General features: G+C 38.8%; 1 protein-coding gene across 1 annotated transcript in view; it reads right to left on the bottom strand.

Annotated features, from left to right (window-relative positions):
• The window catches only part of col6a1.L (collagen, type VI, alpha 1 L homeolog), a 42376-nt gene extending 25541 nt beyond the window's left edge, over window positions 1-16835 (bottom strand). The window contains exons 1-15 of the mRNA XM_018234101.2: window positions 16536-16835; window positions 8709-8838; window positions 7109-7300; window positions 6675-6834; window positions 6395-6517; window positions 5417-5437; window positions 5233-5253; window positions 4795-4839; window positions 4657-4710; window positions 2871-2915; window positions 2748-2774; window positions 1824-1850; window positions 1206-1250; window positions 762-815; window positions 180-242 (exon numbers count right to left, since the gene is read on the bottom strand). Of these exons, the coding sequence (XP_018089590.1) occupies window positions 180-242; window positions 762-815; window positions 1206-1250; window positions 1824-1850; window positions 2748-2774; window positions 2871-2915; window positions 4657-4710; window positions 4795-4839; window positions 5233-5253; window positions 5417-5437; window positions 6395-6517; window positions 6675-6834; window positions 7109-7300; window positions 8709-8838; window positions 16536-16716 (1188 nt within the window). The 5' untranslated portion in view covers window positions 16717-16835. The remainder of the gene's footprint in view (window positions 1-179; window positions 243-761; window positions 816-1205; window positions 1251-1823; window positions 1851-2747; window positions 2775-2870; window positions 2916-4656; window positions 4711-4794; window positions 4840-5232; window positions 5254-5416; window positions 5438-6394; window positions 6518-6674; window positions 6835-7108; window positions 7301-8708; window positions 8839-16535) is intronic.
• Window positions 16836-17393: the final 558 nt, after the last annotated feature.

The raw sequence follows: 17393 nt of genomic DNA, 5'->3' as shown, positions 1-17393 counted from the left end.
TACGGTTGTATATTGCATTTTAGCCCCAATTCCATATTGGATTTTACCACTTTTTGTGGTGTATGTACTTTGCAAGACACTTTGTACCAGTGTTTGTGTCTTTTTTACTGACTGGTGTATGCCTTTCTTTGTGACTTACTGTACATGTGTGAACTCCAGTTTAATAATAAATGACTTGCCTTTTCTCCCTTTGTGCCATATGGTCCTGGATCTCCTTTAGGTCCTGAACTTCCAGGGGCTCCCTGTAGCAGTAAGAGAAGGATAATTAACAAGCGGCAGATTATTAACTTGTACTGTGCATGTACACAAAAAAATAAACAGGTGATTCAATATATCCACTCAAATATGACTACATATTATTAGCTTCTTAAAAGGGTGGTTGACCTTCAAGGTAACTTTTACTATATTATAGAATAGCCCATTCTAAGCAACTTTCCCATTGGTCTTCATCTTTCTATTCAGGTATTCATCTTTCTATTCATTTCCAGTCTCTTATTCAAATCAATGCATGGCTGCTAGGGTAACTTGAACCCTAGCAACCAGATTGTTGAGCTTGCAAACTGGAGAGCTGCTGAATAAAAATATAAATAACTCAAAAACCACAGAGAATAAAAAATGAAATACAATTGCAAATCTCAGAATATCAATCTCTACAGCACACTAAAAGTTAATTCAAAGGTAAACAGCCCCTTTAAAGGAACAAAACACATATAACACTCATTTAGTTTCATAAACACATTTTTATTACACTTGCTACTTACATCAAACCCAGGAGATCCTTTGCACCCTGGAAGCCCATTGTATCCATCCTCTCCCTGTTAAAATAAATCAGGCATACAAAGGATTAATGTATATTAGTGTACAATATCAATGTATGATGTACCATGTGCTGTTGTCATATATTCATAAACATGTATAGGTATAGTGACATGTATGTGGTATTTAACTTATGTCAGCCTTTGCTTGTGCAGTTGTGTGTTGGTGAAGATCATGTAACAGCTAAAAGTTTCTTTTGTTGTATGTTTTATATTTTGCAGATCGCTGCAGGTACGTGGAGCTACAATGAAACCTGTGCTACCATTTTTGGGGAGACAGAGGCCCACTCACTGTAGCATCAACATATTACAGGGCCATAAACCTGCTTGTATATCAGTAACCAAGATGCACCACCAAAATTGCCAGTCTGTTGTTACTTAGGTACATACCTTCTGTCCATCAACTCCATCTATTCCTCTCTTTCCTTTGTCTCCCTGTAAAAGACGAAAATAATGTTAAGAGCACAATAAAGGTTATAATTATGAACAACCAGTTTGTTGTAGTCACAGTTCTAGGTTGTGAGAAGTGGGTATTGTATGAAGGGCCACCAATCATATAAAAAATATAAAATTACTAATTTACCTAGAAAATGAACTCTGGAAACTGTATGAGAACATAATCAGCCATTGTTGAGTCATTTCATATGAATCACTGTTGTTCTGTTTGGTGGCTTAGTGTGGGAAAAATTAAGATGCAACCAGAAAATGTTTGGACATTTCTATGAAACATCAAATTATTCGATTGTACACTCCTTTGGGGAAGAGACGCCTGTGAGTGACGAACAATCTCTGTAAAGCACTGTGCAATATGTCAGCACAATATAAATAATGTCACTAGTTTAATAGGGTAAGGGCCTCCAAATGATTCCAGCTGAGGTCTAATATAAAGCAGAGATTGGTAAGGCTTTGCAGTCTTGTACTAGACAGAGATTTATGTATAATGCTGATTTTGTAGGCACAAAAAGAAGAAAGCTCTGTCAGATGGCTTGTTTAGTAGACAATACTCACTTTGGATCCCTTGGCTCCTCTTCCACCCTGTTAGAAAAAAAGGAGCATAAGAAGATAAATAATACATTTACTGCTCACAGTCATGACATACAAATATTTGATTTTAAATTCCCATCCAATATTTTGCATCACAGAAATCCCAGTTGCAATATGTGCCTTGGTTGCTTTTATCCTTACATCGCCCATCGATTGTATACTGACATTACGCACTCTTGCTGTAACAAACTAGAAATACTGTTGGTCACACATATTAAACAGTCTTTTTCTCTATATAGCATTGTTTTTGTACTCTTACACTCTTACACTAAGAGTGTGCCTTCCCTGGTTGAACTGCTCCACTCCAATACTCACTGTTTCTCCTATGCTACTACTCAGTTATGGTTAATCTTGTTACCTTGTTATCTTTCTTGGCTTACAACATGAAATATTAAGAAAGAAAAAAAACTTTGTAGTGGGAACAGTTAAAGGGTTTTAAATATAGTTTCCTCTTCATATACAAAATAAGGACGGTCCAACATGCCTATGCATGTTGGACATGAAAACAAGTCTGGAATAGTGAATTTACTTTAGACTATAAAGACAGAATTCTGGGCTGACTAATCTCACCCTGACAATTACTAAACTAGAAATTTTTAACTTGTAGTCCTACCAATATAATAGAAGTCATAGCAGAACAACTGCCAAAATTATGTAGATCTGCTCCAGTCTATATCTGCTGACAATTTTGAGCATCGACTTACTTCTCTTCCTGATATCTTAAACACTACTATGCTCAATCAGCAATAGATAGCTTAAAGAGATTGTAAAGCTTAAAAAGTTATACAATTAAACCTCCCCCTAACTGGCATGCTAAATGCCACACCAAGGTGTCTCTCTAGGACAAGTATTATAAACAGGTAACAGGTGAATAATTTGTGATCTCACCTTCTCTCCTCGGATACCTTGGTCACCCTATAATAAAAGAGAATAAGAAAGTGTCAGGGATTGCTTGTGAAGCAAAAAACAAATAAATGCTCAATATGGTACCTAGAATTAGAGTACACTTACTTTCATTCCTTGGTAACCCACAGGTCCAATATCACCCTGCCGACCCTGTAGAGACACAAAAGGACATACAGTCAAGATCTTAGTCAAGATATGATTATATTGCAAACACTTTTCCCCACTAAAAATGCACCGTTCTCTGAGAATTACCTGTACTTCGACTTCTATAAAACAACTCCCTTAGTACATCTGTAAAGCTCTTTTGCCCTTCCCAAATTCTCAACTATGCAATATTATCCAGGAACTTGCTGACTACTTTTAAAACAAAACCTGGAATACAGTAGTTCACTATGTTTTTGTTCCACAGCACTCGTCCCTGCACACCTGTGATAGGAATGAAAGCCGCCAAACTCCTTTCATACACCTTCCCCTAGACTGTATTCTATCTATTCTAAACAAAAATAGCTCTTCACTGCTCTGTCTCAAAACACGGGCAATCTTCCACCTACAATCCTTGTAATAGCCTTGCATTACTATACTGGCTGGCTTTCCATTGTGTCCAATATGTCGATTCATAATGCCACTCTGGGGCTTCCTCACCTAACCAGACACTTTTATCCTGCTCTAATACTTTGCCAGTAAATTCACTATTTTCCTGTCATTTCCCTAATAATATGAACAATAGCACTAACTTTCAAAATATCTCTGCATGGGTCCCTAAATTACAATCTTCATTCAACCTGCCATTTTCTACTCCCTTACAATTAAACTTTACTTCCAAATGTTGTGCAGTGCAGGCCATTTCTCTGGGACTCTCTTCCATGCTGCTTCAGACTTCCCCAGTTTACAAAATATCATGCTCATCCTCAATATGAACTTTTCCAAAGTTGTTTTGCTTCCAGGCTATATCTCTTATAAGGTTCCTACTTACTATCCTTCAATTCCCATCCCTTTCTATTCCAACGGCCTCTGCACTCACTGTTTTTATCTTATATTTCTTAAATACTCTACATTGGAGGATCTTATTTGTGTGTCCCTTTAACAAAGGTTACACCTGACCTAGTAATCACCATATGTGGTTATGGGTTATTATCAGTATAGAACATTGACTACTTATTGTGATAAGAGGGAGATCTGACCTGATCACATAAGCCTTGTGGTAGAGTTATTTCACCCACCAATAAATTTAGCATGTTTCTGTATGAAGTAGCACTAACTGGGCCTTGTAAACAAAGAGACTATTGGTGATTTAGTACAATCAAGCCATTAGGTCCCATCTGAAATGTATATTGTACTCAGTGGCACAATCTGACATTCACAGGTTCAGAAGCCCTCTTGACTCTTTTTGCAAGAAAATACTGTTGCGGTTTACAGTGTAATACAATTGTGCCTAGGCACTGTTAGGGTCCAGTGATCCATAGTGCTACAATGGCATTAATTTTATAACTCTGTATTAAATATATATAAATCATGTTAACAACACTGCTTCCTTACAGAACGGTACCCAGGGTTGTGTTGAAGATTACTTCATACTGGTGCTGTTGTCCTGTGCTGTTTTCTTAAGTTGTTGCAGAACAGTTTAGAAAATAATAGCCCCATATACATATACTGTATGGCAGAGTGAACACTAGTGATGGGCGAATTTGTGCCGCTTCGCGCGAAACGGCGCCGGCGTCTCGGTTTTGACGCCGGCGTCCGTTTTTTTAAAAAAACTTTTTTTGACAACGGCGAATTTTCGCGGGCGTTTTGCGTTATTCGCTGGCGGCGAATCATGCAAAACCCATCACTAGTGAACACATCTATTATGATATCTGATACTTGCTGTAATTTTTATTCATGGAGTACTCACTGGATCGCCTGGTAACCCCCGATCTCCTGGAAGACCTGGTTTTCCGATTTCTCCCTGCATTCAATGATACATAATATGGTTACTTACTGATCACAAATCTTTATCATTTATATATTTTTTTTATCTATGCAAACTCACCTCATAACCCGGTGGTCCTGATGGTCCTGAAAGACCACGGGAGGGCTAAGAAACAAGAGAGCGTCATGTAAATAAAATGTAAATTAGCACAAGCATTTTAAACACCACTTGTTTGGTGAGGTCACTAAATAAGCTGATCTTTGCCCAATTTTGCCACACAGATGATTGGATCATAACAGGGGCCTCTGAAGACTCATAGAGAAAGGACCACACCAACTGCCTTTTTTGGTCCTTATCTGATGACTTTTTCAAACCTGCCCTATAGATATCTGAAAGTGACCAGCTTTAGATTATAGTTATCTTTCCAAATTCTGTCCCAGTGGTCATGGATCTTTTCTCCATTCTTTCATTGTAACTTTAGAGTAGGCACAAGATGTACAGTATATAATAAATCTGAGTCCATACATCATTCACTGCAATGTGATTTTAGTTACTTACCTTGCATTCATAGGTACAGCACTGAAATAGAAAACAAAATATATGTTACTAAAAAGAATAATATTAAGATTTCACTTTTGTTGAGATTAATTGATTAATGCACAGGAACTCAGTGGCTATTTTTGTATTAGTAAGACAAGTGTTACTGCTAAAAGACAGCTCTAATGAAAGAATGGATACTTACCCCCTGCTCAGCATTTTCTTTCTGAAAAATAAATACAATATTCAGTTAGTGGATGGTACCTGTAAGTGATATAAGGTCCCACGGGGCATGTTTAAATGCTCCCCTTCTTGGAGGTATATTGCACAAAAAGGCTAATTTACAAACACAAGTTCAATTTTCAAAGTGCAAAAATAAAAGCAAATCACAATTTTTTTATACACACACAACATGTTTCCCCCCACAGTTCCAATGTCACTGCAGGAACCCACTCCTCAATTCACTACACAACATGCAAAGGAAGCTCTGGAAGAATCTTCTCCTCAAATAAAGTGTTAATTCCAGGACTCCCAGCCTGTACTTATATCGTGCTATAACAGGCTGAATCAAAGCATGTGCAATACAAGTAATCAAAAACAAACAATAGCATTAAAGAGTGCACAATTTTGTGATTGGGTTCATAAATGAGCCTTAAAGCTCAATATATTTAGCAATTTGTAATCAAATGTTTTATCTTAAACAGGCATCATACAATGCGAGATGGCATTATATCCTAACAACATCAACTTTGATGTCTAAACTAATGAATTGCAATATGCCTTTTAATGTTACTGAGCATTGCCCCTAAGTATCATGGCACATAGTAGTGCAATAATAGAATTGTCAGTACCTCAAAGGGATACTGAATGGCATCACATAAAATATACTAAAGATTATTACTGCAGAACATCAGAGTCAATAATAGACTTACTGTACATCACAGAACTACAGAGTATACTTTTTTTGCATATCAGCATTCTGTATATTCTGTATATCATCAGGGTATCTTTAAATGCATGCGTGTTCAGTCACATGCAGCCATTATATCTGATTCCTCAAGAACTCTAACAGCTCTAGGATGCTGAGAGGTAATGGAAGTTTTATGGAACAATAGCAGAAAGTATCTGAAATTTTCTGCTGCACAACTAAACTCATGTAAGCTATATACAGCCCAATACTTACAATCATATCAATGATGGTGTCAATTGTATTGTCTATTTCATCATCAGTCAGGCCAACTGCACTGGTAGCTGTGAAGTTCCTCCTGTGGCTTGCATCAGATGCAATTACACTGAGTCTTGGTTCCTTAAAGCAGAAAAAAAACACAAAAGCTCAGCCCAGTCACACTAAAAGAATGCCATGTTGTGTCACATGTGGTATTATAACTGTCCCCTTGTATATAACGCCCCGCATGCGGTAAGCCAGAAGCTTAGGAGATGTAAAAAAATATGTGTGACCATACCAGATGGTTTGGTGAAATGGCAACAGAGAAGACTTTGATGCCCAAGTGTTTAGCTTCATTAGCTGCATCTTCTAGACCACCACATGGCTCTTTGTAACCCTCCAGAGGATGTCCGTCAGTCACAACAATAAGGTACTTGTTCTCTTTTTGGTGTGACCCTCTATGAATGAAAGAATGCCCCCTATTATTTAGATTTTTCTGAAACCTCATTCTCTCCCATATCACATACAAGAAAACAATGAAGATTATAATAAAATGCACATCCAAAGCAGTATGTCTGTAATAGAGATTAAAATTAAAATAATGAGAAATATGCCCATTTAAGTATCTCAATATATGACAAAATCAGAGTTATATGCTCTGTTACTAAGAAATGACAAAGAACAAGAGTCTCATGCACAAGCTTTATTGCTTATATTTCAAGTGGTACAAACCCAATCAGGACTTCTTCAATGCCCCTTTTAATGGCACAGTCAGTGTGAGTTCCTTTTCCGATGTATTCAACTGTCTCCACGTTATCCCTCAAAGTCTTCATATCCCGGGTCAGGCTGTTGATCAGGATCACCTCGTCACTGTAGTGTAGAGCACCTGCATTCCACACCAGGTTACGGTCGCACCGATAATACCTGCAGCCAGAAAGATGATAAGATCACACACAATCCACCGAGTATTGCAACACAACAAGGAATTCATAAATTCATAGAAATACTGCCCGGCCTCCTATGCACCCTGATTAGCCCACAAGTTGAATGAATGGATAGAGTGTGAGAGGGCCACACACAGTATGACTGCCTTTCTATTGTTCTGACTGTTCATGCAAAGTTATGACTTACTGAAACAGCTGTAATTTCTCTTCACATCTGCCAGTGCACCATACACTGGCCATCATGGTGAATCACTAAAAGACATCCCCCCAGACAGTGTGTCCCTTTCCTGTATCGGTGAACAATATCAGGCAGTGAGTCTGGGCAGGCAGGGCCCACTGGGTTTTTTCCAGAGTACTGCTGGCCCAGTCCAACTTTGTTGAGACACCATATACTGTACACACAGATAATTCTTTGAAATGGATTTTTATCTGTCTGTGCGTGGCCACTTCTATTGTAATAACAACAAACAATACACATGTAAATGGTAAGCCTATGTAGTTATATTTATTTGAAATAGTGTTTTTTTTTTAAATATGGGCTGTTTTATGTTATATATTTCTAAAGAGATCATCTTTATTTTACCTGGAAGTACTTTGGAATTTTTTTCCAGGAATGAATGCAGCTTGTATACAAAATCCTTTCTCACTTGATATAAATATTTTTGTAATCAGAACAGAGTTACATAAGGGTTTAAATATCAAGCCTTATTCATACTAATGAAGATAACATGTGATTTACATTGTTACATTATATAAGCTTCAACAGCAATGCCTGTGGGCAAAATGACCAGATGGTATGTAATTGGGCCATACACAGAAAGGGTTCAATTCCACTAATCAGGTTGTACTGTGACTTGTTTTAAGATGGCCATAGACGCAAAGATCTGATCGTACGAATCGAGGATTCGTGCGATTTTCGAACCTTGTGTGGATAGTCCCGACATTTTTCGTCCGGCGGAGATCGGTCGTTTGGTCGATCGGTCAGGATAGAAAATTTCTGTCGGCTGCCGATAATATCTCTGCGTGTATTGCCGATCGTACGATTTTCAGTGGGAGACTGTCACTAGCTTTGGTTGGACATAGATATCGTACGATTGCTGTCAGGGGCAAAACATTGCTGATCTGTTCTTTAACTAATCTGACTGGTAAAACTTTGATCTGAATGGTTAGTGGCGGGTCGGGAGATGGGAAAGTCCGATCGCACGATGATTCGTATGATCAGATCTTTGCATCTATGGCCAGCTTTAGGATATGGCCAGCCCAGGTTAACTAAAAATTCAGGTATAGCATTGCATGATATGGAATTCTTACAGCAGTATGAATAAGTACTAGGCACCTGGAAAATAAGACATAGAGAGGAGACAGTAAGAATAACTGTATAACTGTACCTGGAGGTCAGTTTATCAATGAATTTCTTGGTAAATTCCTTCACTTGTGTCACTAAGGTCTTGAAAGGCTTTACTCTCAGGGCAACACTCTCAGATGTATCCAGCACAAAAAAGATATCCACAGGACAGTCTGCAGATGGGAGAAATACATACCTGAGTGTTGAGTTTTAGATAATACATATTCATGCACTTCCCCCTAGGAGCCCCATCAGTAAAAGTAATATATCATTTATATTTAGTGCAGAATGCTCAAAAGAATACATTAAGGGGAATATTTATCAAGGGTTGAATTTCGAATTTCGAAATAAAAAATACCAACCGAAATTAGATTGAAGTTTTTTTGGCAAAATAGGTCTGTTTTCTAATTGAATTCGAATAGTATGAATCGAAGTAATAGCGCATTCAATCGAATTCGAATCAACGTTTTTCCAAAAAAAAACTTTCGATTTTTCAAAGTCCAGCAATTGACTCCAAATGGGTTCTAGGAGGTCCCCCATAGGCTAAAACTAATTAAGTAATTTGGCAGGTTTTAGATGGCTAATGGTGGAAGTCGAATTTTTAAAGAGACAGTACATGATAAATTTAGATATTCGAATTGAATTGAATTTGGACTATTCCTTAGGCGAAGTACACAAAAAATAGCTATATTAAAAATAGCAATATTAAAGTGTAAAGTTTCATTTTTGACCTTTCTAAAGCAGCTCTGGGGGGTCGTCAAACAATTCTAAATCGATACATTTATTTGATTCATTTATTATCTTTGTCCCTGCTGAGCAGAATCCCTGAGTTTCATTAAAGGCAGCTGTTAGATTTGCTACAATAGTTGCTAATACTCCAGAGATGTTGCTGAGAATTGTATCAACTATATGTTGCAAAATTGTAACAGTTTAGATTCTGCACCTGAATTACTGAGTGGCCAGACAGAAACACCTGAGACAGAACATTAAACTTTAAACTTAGATTTTGGAAAAACTATGGAAGGTAATTGAAAAAAACCCTTTATATCTGGTGAACAATCTGAAAACAATTGAACTGAAAAAAGTGTATAGAAGGTAAAAAACCCCTTTAATTGATTAATTCTTTATTTTTTGCATAGCACCACATTCTGCTTTTGCCGCATTTTGTAGATAATTATTTTGCAACATAACATTTGTGTGAATTTTCTATTCTGGAACTAATCGTATGCATGCTGCCCAAAAATCCAGAATTAAAATCAGGACTTTTTATGCCATGATCAGTTTTGGATAAGCCCTACCCCACTGATCCAGATTTGACCCTGTACTTTTTTAATGGTCATAACTAGAATTTATGCCTCCCAGCATTTAGTGGAAGGGTGATTTACCCTCTACTGATCTCCCCTGCTGAATAACGCTGCTACTGACTGGGACTGAGGTGGTCAAGCATGGAGCAGGACCTTGACCTAAGTGAAATTCTCCAATCATTGCTACTGGTGTTTCGACAGCCCATCTTGTGATAGCAAATCTCTGTCAAGAGAAAATCAGGTCTGATTCTTTGCACTGACACTGGACAATTTGAGAAGTCACTGGCTGATCCAGAACTGACGTATGCAGTAATTCCCTTCAATTCAATCTTCCTATGAAATCTGCTTGTTCAAACTCAAATAGTAGATTTCATGGAATCTGGCCATTTGTGTGTGTATACATTGGCTAAATTAACTGATCAATAGGGGATCTACCAGCATTTGGCCACCAAAGTAATGTTATTCCATCTAAAACTATAAGGAGAAGAGATTTCAAGTGGAAAGCCCATAACATGTTATGATGTGCAGAGAAGGAATTAAAGGGTAACACATGGCCGAAAGGGAATCCTCTAATGTCTTTGAGAGGTTGAACTGACTGAGAACAACATAACTGGAAACAAATTAAAAGATTGTAACTTTAGAGCAGCAAAGAGAGGAAGGACCCTAGCAATACACTAAGATTGGGTCCCCTAATCTGTGTGAAAAATAATGTAAAATCAGACATGCTGACTTGCAACAACCAGCATGTTTATATTATCTTAAATTGTTTTATCCTGCCTGAAGTCCTTCTGCCAGTTTGATATTAAGAAAAAAAAAACGTGTGTAGACAGGGGTAGGATTCTCCTGACATCACTAGGACCTTGGGCAGTTTAAAGAGCAGGGGTGCTGTGTCAATGAAGCAAGTCAAACATTTTCAACATGTTTTTAACCAGAAATTTGGCTTTTCTACTGCAGAGAGCACGTTTGCAGAAGTAGAGGAGCAAGAGGCGGTGATTTCCAAGTCCCATGGTGGGTGACCACATGTTAGCTGGGCAGGTATAATAGCCATGATAGGGAATTGAAAATAAACTCAACTTGACTTGGCAACCAAGTAAAAGAGGTAGAGTGTGTTTCAAGGAACAGCAGGCAAACACTGTGGTGCCAGCAAAAATAAACTTGTTGCTAAATATCATCAACACGTGCTAGCAGGAAACTAAAAAATATACAAACATGAAACTGGAGGCGAATCAGTTCCACTAAAACGTATTCACATACTTACCCATGAAATGGAAGACTCAGCAGGCACTTATCTGTATGCTGGCATAATGGCCACTCATATTCACTCAAACACACACTCACAACTACAACTCCCAGTAGCCCTACCCACAGCCTCATACAAACTACATTGCAGAAACCCATTTATACACCTGCACAAAAACTCATTTACCATCACACAAACACTCTCATGCTAATTTAATACATTACACCATTATTTACACACTTTCATCTTCCTAAAAGTAGTGATACTGCTAATTTCCATTGTTGTACAGAAATTGCTTAGTCTGACTGCTTCCTCCCTGAAAGTTATTACCAATAATTATACACAATCTGAGCTGCGATAAAACAGACCCTCACTTATTTTCCTACACTTTTCCCACACACCCACTTGCATACTCATTTAATGTAAACATTACACCTAATGATACATTAATTTGGTGAGGCTGCCAAACAAGAGGATCTTTGCATGATTTGTTCAACACCCACTGGACCAAATCGGGCTTATCTACTTCTTATCTAATTCTTTGGTCCCTGGCCAACACTTGGATTATGTTGTGACACTGTGGAGAGGACTGCATCAAAACAACAATATCATATCGAAGGGACCCCATAAATGGGACAATCAAGAGCCAAGATGATCTGTAGGGGCAGATATTATAAGCCAGTTTATGGCCTTTTATCATTCGTGCTCTCACACATTCACTGACACAGCCACTGTCACCCATACTAATAAACATGGACTCATATACTCTGGGGTGATTTTGAACACTATGCCACCCCCCCTTACCCCCAGCACTTACCATTCCTGAACCAGAGGGGGTTTGGGGAGGGGCCTCATTGCTAGTGCAGCGAGCGCAATAGCAATCTCTGCACTAGAAATCAACATTCTTTTTTAAAAAATGGAAATTTGGCTTTTTGCCATCTTGGTAACTTGGTCGTCGCTGCTCTCTGAGGCAAGTTGCTCAACTCAACTCATGGCAGCAGCACCTCTGCATATACTCACCCTCATTCAAGCTCTCACTGACACAAACTCAATCCCACCCTTATAATCAGGCCCAGATTTGTGGGAAGGCCATAAAGGACCAGGCCTAGGGCAACATTCCCCCCTGCTGGACAACACTGGGGACTAGGAGATTTTGACATCTCTTTCCCATCCAAATGCAGAGCCGGCGGGGAAAGCAGGTTGGTACGAGAAGGGGTAGGAGGGGGAATTTGGTGGTGTGTGAGAGAGGTTGTCAGGTGCGAGGAGGTGTGTGAGCGGGGGATCTGGTGACCCCCATTTGAATGGTAGAAAAAGTCACAAGAAGAAGGCAAATCATTCAAAAACTATACAAAATAAATAATGAAGGCCAATTGAAAAGTTGCTTATAATTATATATATATATACTATAACATACAAAAAGTTAATTTTGAAGTTGAACCACCCCTTTAATATATGATTAAGCCTCACTGCTATTTTTACTTTCAGCAACTGTAAAGAAAATTGCTGCAAATCAAAGGCTAAATTGTTGGGACTTGCCAGTCTTTATCCTACACCTATTGGAAACCTTAAAGAACATAGAGCTATAAAGTAATCACAGGTCACAATAGGTTAATGGGGATTGTTGTGTTTGGGAAGGCTCATTAAATCCATTTTTATATAGACTGTCAGCAGCGAGTGCAAGGCCCCTCAGTTTAAAAAATCTTTAGAAGGGCCCAGAGCGCATAACTGCCCCCATGGCCAACCCCCTCCCCCGCTGCATGCTCTTGAAGAAGAAATTTTAATTTTAATACCCCCCCCTCATCCTGCGAGTTCTGCTTCCGCTATAGTTACACCACTACAGACTGCTTCATAATATCCCAGGGTCAACTCCATGCATAGCATTCCAGAACACATGGATAAATGCAGTGGCAATTTCATGTAAAATACCTCTCGATACATCTAGCAAGATTGATAAAAGGCCAAGTCTGCCCAAGTCAGACCCACACATCATTGTTTCCTTGATGAGGAAATTCAAACGATCCTGAATACACAAAATAAAATTCCCGACCAGCCCTCCGCCAAGCAGTTGAACTTGATGGACGTGTGCCTTTTTTCAACTGAATTTCCTATGTAACTATGTAAGTCCTGCATGGTTGCAAAAGTGATGTCACTGGATGTTTACGACACATCTGGGAGAATCAGCAAACTTTTTTGCCCCACTGTCTTAGCCTACATACTGTACTTTTAAACCCCCTCTTGCAGGGTACCTGCAGACCACCCGACTAACTGAATCCTGGCTGTTTTGTGGTTATTCAATAGGTACCCTACCTGATGCAGGACTCTATTTGATGTATAATACCCAAGAAAATTTGACAAGATAAATCTAACACCAATGTCATACAGCCCACAATGCATAGTAGAATACAGTGCCAACGTCCTGTATAATACCCCGGGACACATGTCAGGATAAATGCAGTGCCAGTTCCATGTACAATATGTCTGGAATGCATGGCAGGATAACTGCAGTGTCAGCTTCATGTATAAAACCTCCTCCATCCAGCCTGGGTTTGCAGTAGAACACTATCTATAGGGTCTTGGGTTGTCCAAGATTTGCACAGGGCATTCCACAAATCATACCTCCCAACATTTTGGAAATAAAAAGAGGGACAAAAAAGTTGCAGCAAGTAGTGCGGTAAATTTTTGACCATGCCCATTTTTACACTTTTGCTAATGAAGGTTAATTGCCCTTTAAGCTGTGAGTCTAACTTCTTCCAAGGGACCTGTTATCCTATATTGTTACAATTACTTATTTGCTTATCTCAAAATTGTTACAAAAGTACCTTATCTGCAGCTATAACTGTTCTGGGCTCTTAGCCAAAAGCCAATTAAGTTAGAAACATTGTTTCTTTTTCTGCCTGTTCAGTCCAGAGAAAATAGGGACTTTCAAGTACAAATGAGGGACTGCGAGTTGAGCTGTCCCTCATGCACAAATGATTTTAATAGTCACAGTGTCCATAATGGCTCTGTAGATTTCTTTACATAACATTATCATTTTTAGGGAATGTCACCCTCAAACAAATATGTTTGATAGTCAGTCCACTTCCCGCAAAAAGATTATACTTAAAGAATATTGCAAAATAATAATAGGTGGGGATTTTAATAGGGCAGCACTTTATTATCAAATATATAGATCAGGGTCAACCAATTTAAGGACCACAGACAAAATTTGGCCCCTCTATGGATTTTTCTGGCCCCTAGTCTGCTCAAGGAGGCAAAAGACTTCTTTGTATAACAATATCAATTTAATATAATCCACTGCTTAAACATAAGCCAAACATGTACAGCATCTGCCATATTGTTTGCTTCTGCTCAAGCAATTTCCATAGACATAGACAACAGAATATTAATATCTATTAATGCACACAGGATGGTGCTGTTTCACTGAAATACACTGAGTTTTTTGCCAAGGGATCAAAACCAGTGTAGGCAAAAGACTTTTCTGTGCTAGGCCTGTGATGAGACTGGAGCTTTGACATCTGCGCTGTGGAACATATTGGTGCTTTATAGATCCATGTATGTGTTATTAATAATCATGATAAAAATAATAGTCTGTTGAAGGCAGGCAAGTCGTACCAAGCTGAGCCATATCACACTGCAGCTATGCATGTCCCATGTCGCACTGATGGATAGCTGGCAATACATTAGCTAATTTTTCTGTCATCACTTCCTGATGCGTTTTACAGAGCTTCCTGATCAGAGTCATGTGGTCACATGAAAATGGCTTCCCATGTACCTGTTAATAAATAGCATCAGCAAACATGGAATTTTATTTTCTGGGGTGGATTTCGGAAGTGGCATAACTTTTCCTCTGGTTTCCACCACCTCCATCACAAATATTCATTGAACTGCTTGTAAATTAAGTTCTGTTGTTAGATCTCATCTTACTTTAAGCAATGCAACACTTCATTTTGTATATAGTGTCTACTGTTACTACTACTCAAATGTACACATATAGTATAGGGATAGGTGATAGCTGATAGAAGATAGAACAATGGCAACCTCAATATCATATTATTATATATATTATATTATTATATTATTATTCATGAGGCTTACACTGTTAATGAACATAAGTAACTCCAGCACATGTAGCTGCTCAAGGGATTTCTCCCGTGTTTAATGTCAAGCCAACAAGTACAACGTTTTGGGGCATACCCTTCTTCAGGGGACCTCCTCCTATACCCCAAGCACCGTACGTGGATAATTGAAAGGTCAGGTGTGCAATTTTCGCCTAGCATACACTGTTAACACACATGTTTATTAAAATCCTACGACTGCCCTCATTCTATGCCTTGTATATAGCTCATATACAGTTGTAACATCTATGTTCTTGATATATATATATATATATATATATATATATATATATATATATATATATATACTGTGAAAGGCTTTAGCACACACTTCAAAAGTTACATACCTGGGTGCAATTTAGAAATCAAATATCCAAAGGCAGAAAAAGCTGAAGTCCTGGTGTGCTTCAGCTTTTTCTGCCTATATATATATATATATATATATATATATATATATATATATATATATATATATATATATAAATACACACACAGTTTTCTATATTGTATCAGACCTAGACCACATAGCAGGAAACAAAATAAAATGTATTAAAAAAGAGATATATATGTATCCACCTCCTGAAAAAGCAGGATCAGTTCTTATAATACAATAGATCAGACACCATCACATTAGTAATGTCAACTAACAGAACAGTATATCACTTTACTAATTAACCCAAAATCGTTCTCTGGAGGGAATCATTTAGTGCAGTGGATCATTTAGTGCAGGACCAATAACTGGTCAGGCTCCCATTGTCTGATAACAAGGGCTATAGGAAACTATTATTATTGAGTCAACAATTCTGATATTGAAGCTGTAATGTCAGCCAGAAAAGAAGGGCACACCCCCAAATCTCAGTCAGACTGGAGTACACATTGGGCATCCAAGAGTATATAGAACGAAACAAGGGTATACTTTCACTTCTATGGATGGCCTTCATGCTGGGTCCCATATCTGCTGTTTGGCACTGCAGTTTAGCACTGTGTGACTGAGAGAAATGTATATTCATAAACAATTTGTTCAGCACACCACTGAGAGTGTTTCCTGCATTAAACTGGCAACTGCTGGTCCAAAGAATTTTCAATGATTTCTGCCCCCTATAAAAAAGGTTAGTTACCCCCCCCACTAGTCACAGACAGAGAGCCCAAGATACAGAAACAGAGGAAGAGCTACAGTTTATTGCCCCACCACCCCCACAAGTGATTGTTACCTTGGAAAGTGACTTTGTCAGAAGGGTCTGGACCAGGTCTTACAGATACAGTGGGTCCCTGTGCAGGAAGTCCATTGATATCTTTAATGGGACCCTGAGGCCTCTGCTGGGTCATGCCACCACCAAGAAGAAGAAAGAGGTGCAGGACGGTGAGCGGGAGGCGCCCTTGAAGCATCTTCATGATGCCCCCCTATAACAACGGGGAGAGTGAGGGATCCGAGGAGAATCAGCCGAATCCTGCTCTACTGAGAAGGGAGAGCCCGGAGACAAGTTGCAGGGAGGGCGGGGTATAGCGAGGGAATGGGACAGTGAGAGGGAGGGGATCCAGAGGCAGGACTCTATTAGGAGGGATTCGGGTGGGCTGGGAGGAACGGGGTGCAGAGCCTGACACTAGAGCTACTGACATTATACAAAGGCAGGAGGGGGCGCATCTGAACTGGGGCAGAAAACTCTATCATATGTGGCTCTGAAAAGCGCCTGGAAAAAACGCCACTACTCCTCAGACTGGTGAAAAGTCAGGTCAGGCTAAGCGTACTCTCACGTTCCATTAATGCCTGCCCACAGCAGACACTGTATAATATGGAGTCTAGGGCAATATTTCTGCTTATAAGAAAAAGAAAAAAGAAAAATAAATAAGCGTGGCAGCTCCCATTCACTTAGCCAAATGCGACTAGGAACTTTGTATATAATAATCTCTGCTCAGTGAAAGTTCCAAAAGTTTTCCTAAGGGATATATAAATAAATCCAACACAGAGTATAAATCATGATACGACTCTCCATCTCCAGTTCCCTATTTTCAGCAATCAGATTGTGTGCTTATCCCTGAAGTGATTAAACATCTCCATTTAGTGTAAGGGC

This window comes from Xenopus laevis, chromosome 9_10L (genome assembly GCF_017654675.1).
Source record: "Xenopus laevis strain J_2021 chromosome 9_10L, Xenopus_laevis_v10.1, whole genome shotgun sequence".
In the NCBI taxonomy this organism is placed as follows: domain Eukaryota; kingdom Metazoa; phylum Chordata; class Amphibia; order Anura; family Pipidae; genus Xenopus; species Xenopus laevis.
Note: the sequence above shows the minus strand (reverse complement) of the source record. Positions and strands in the feature narration are given on the sequence as shown.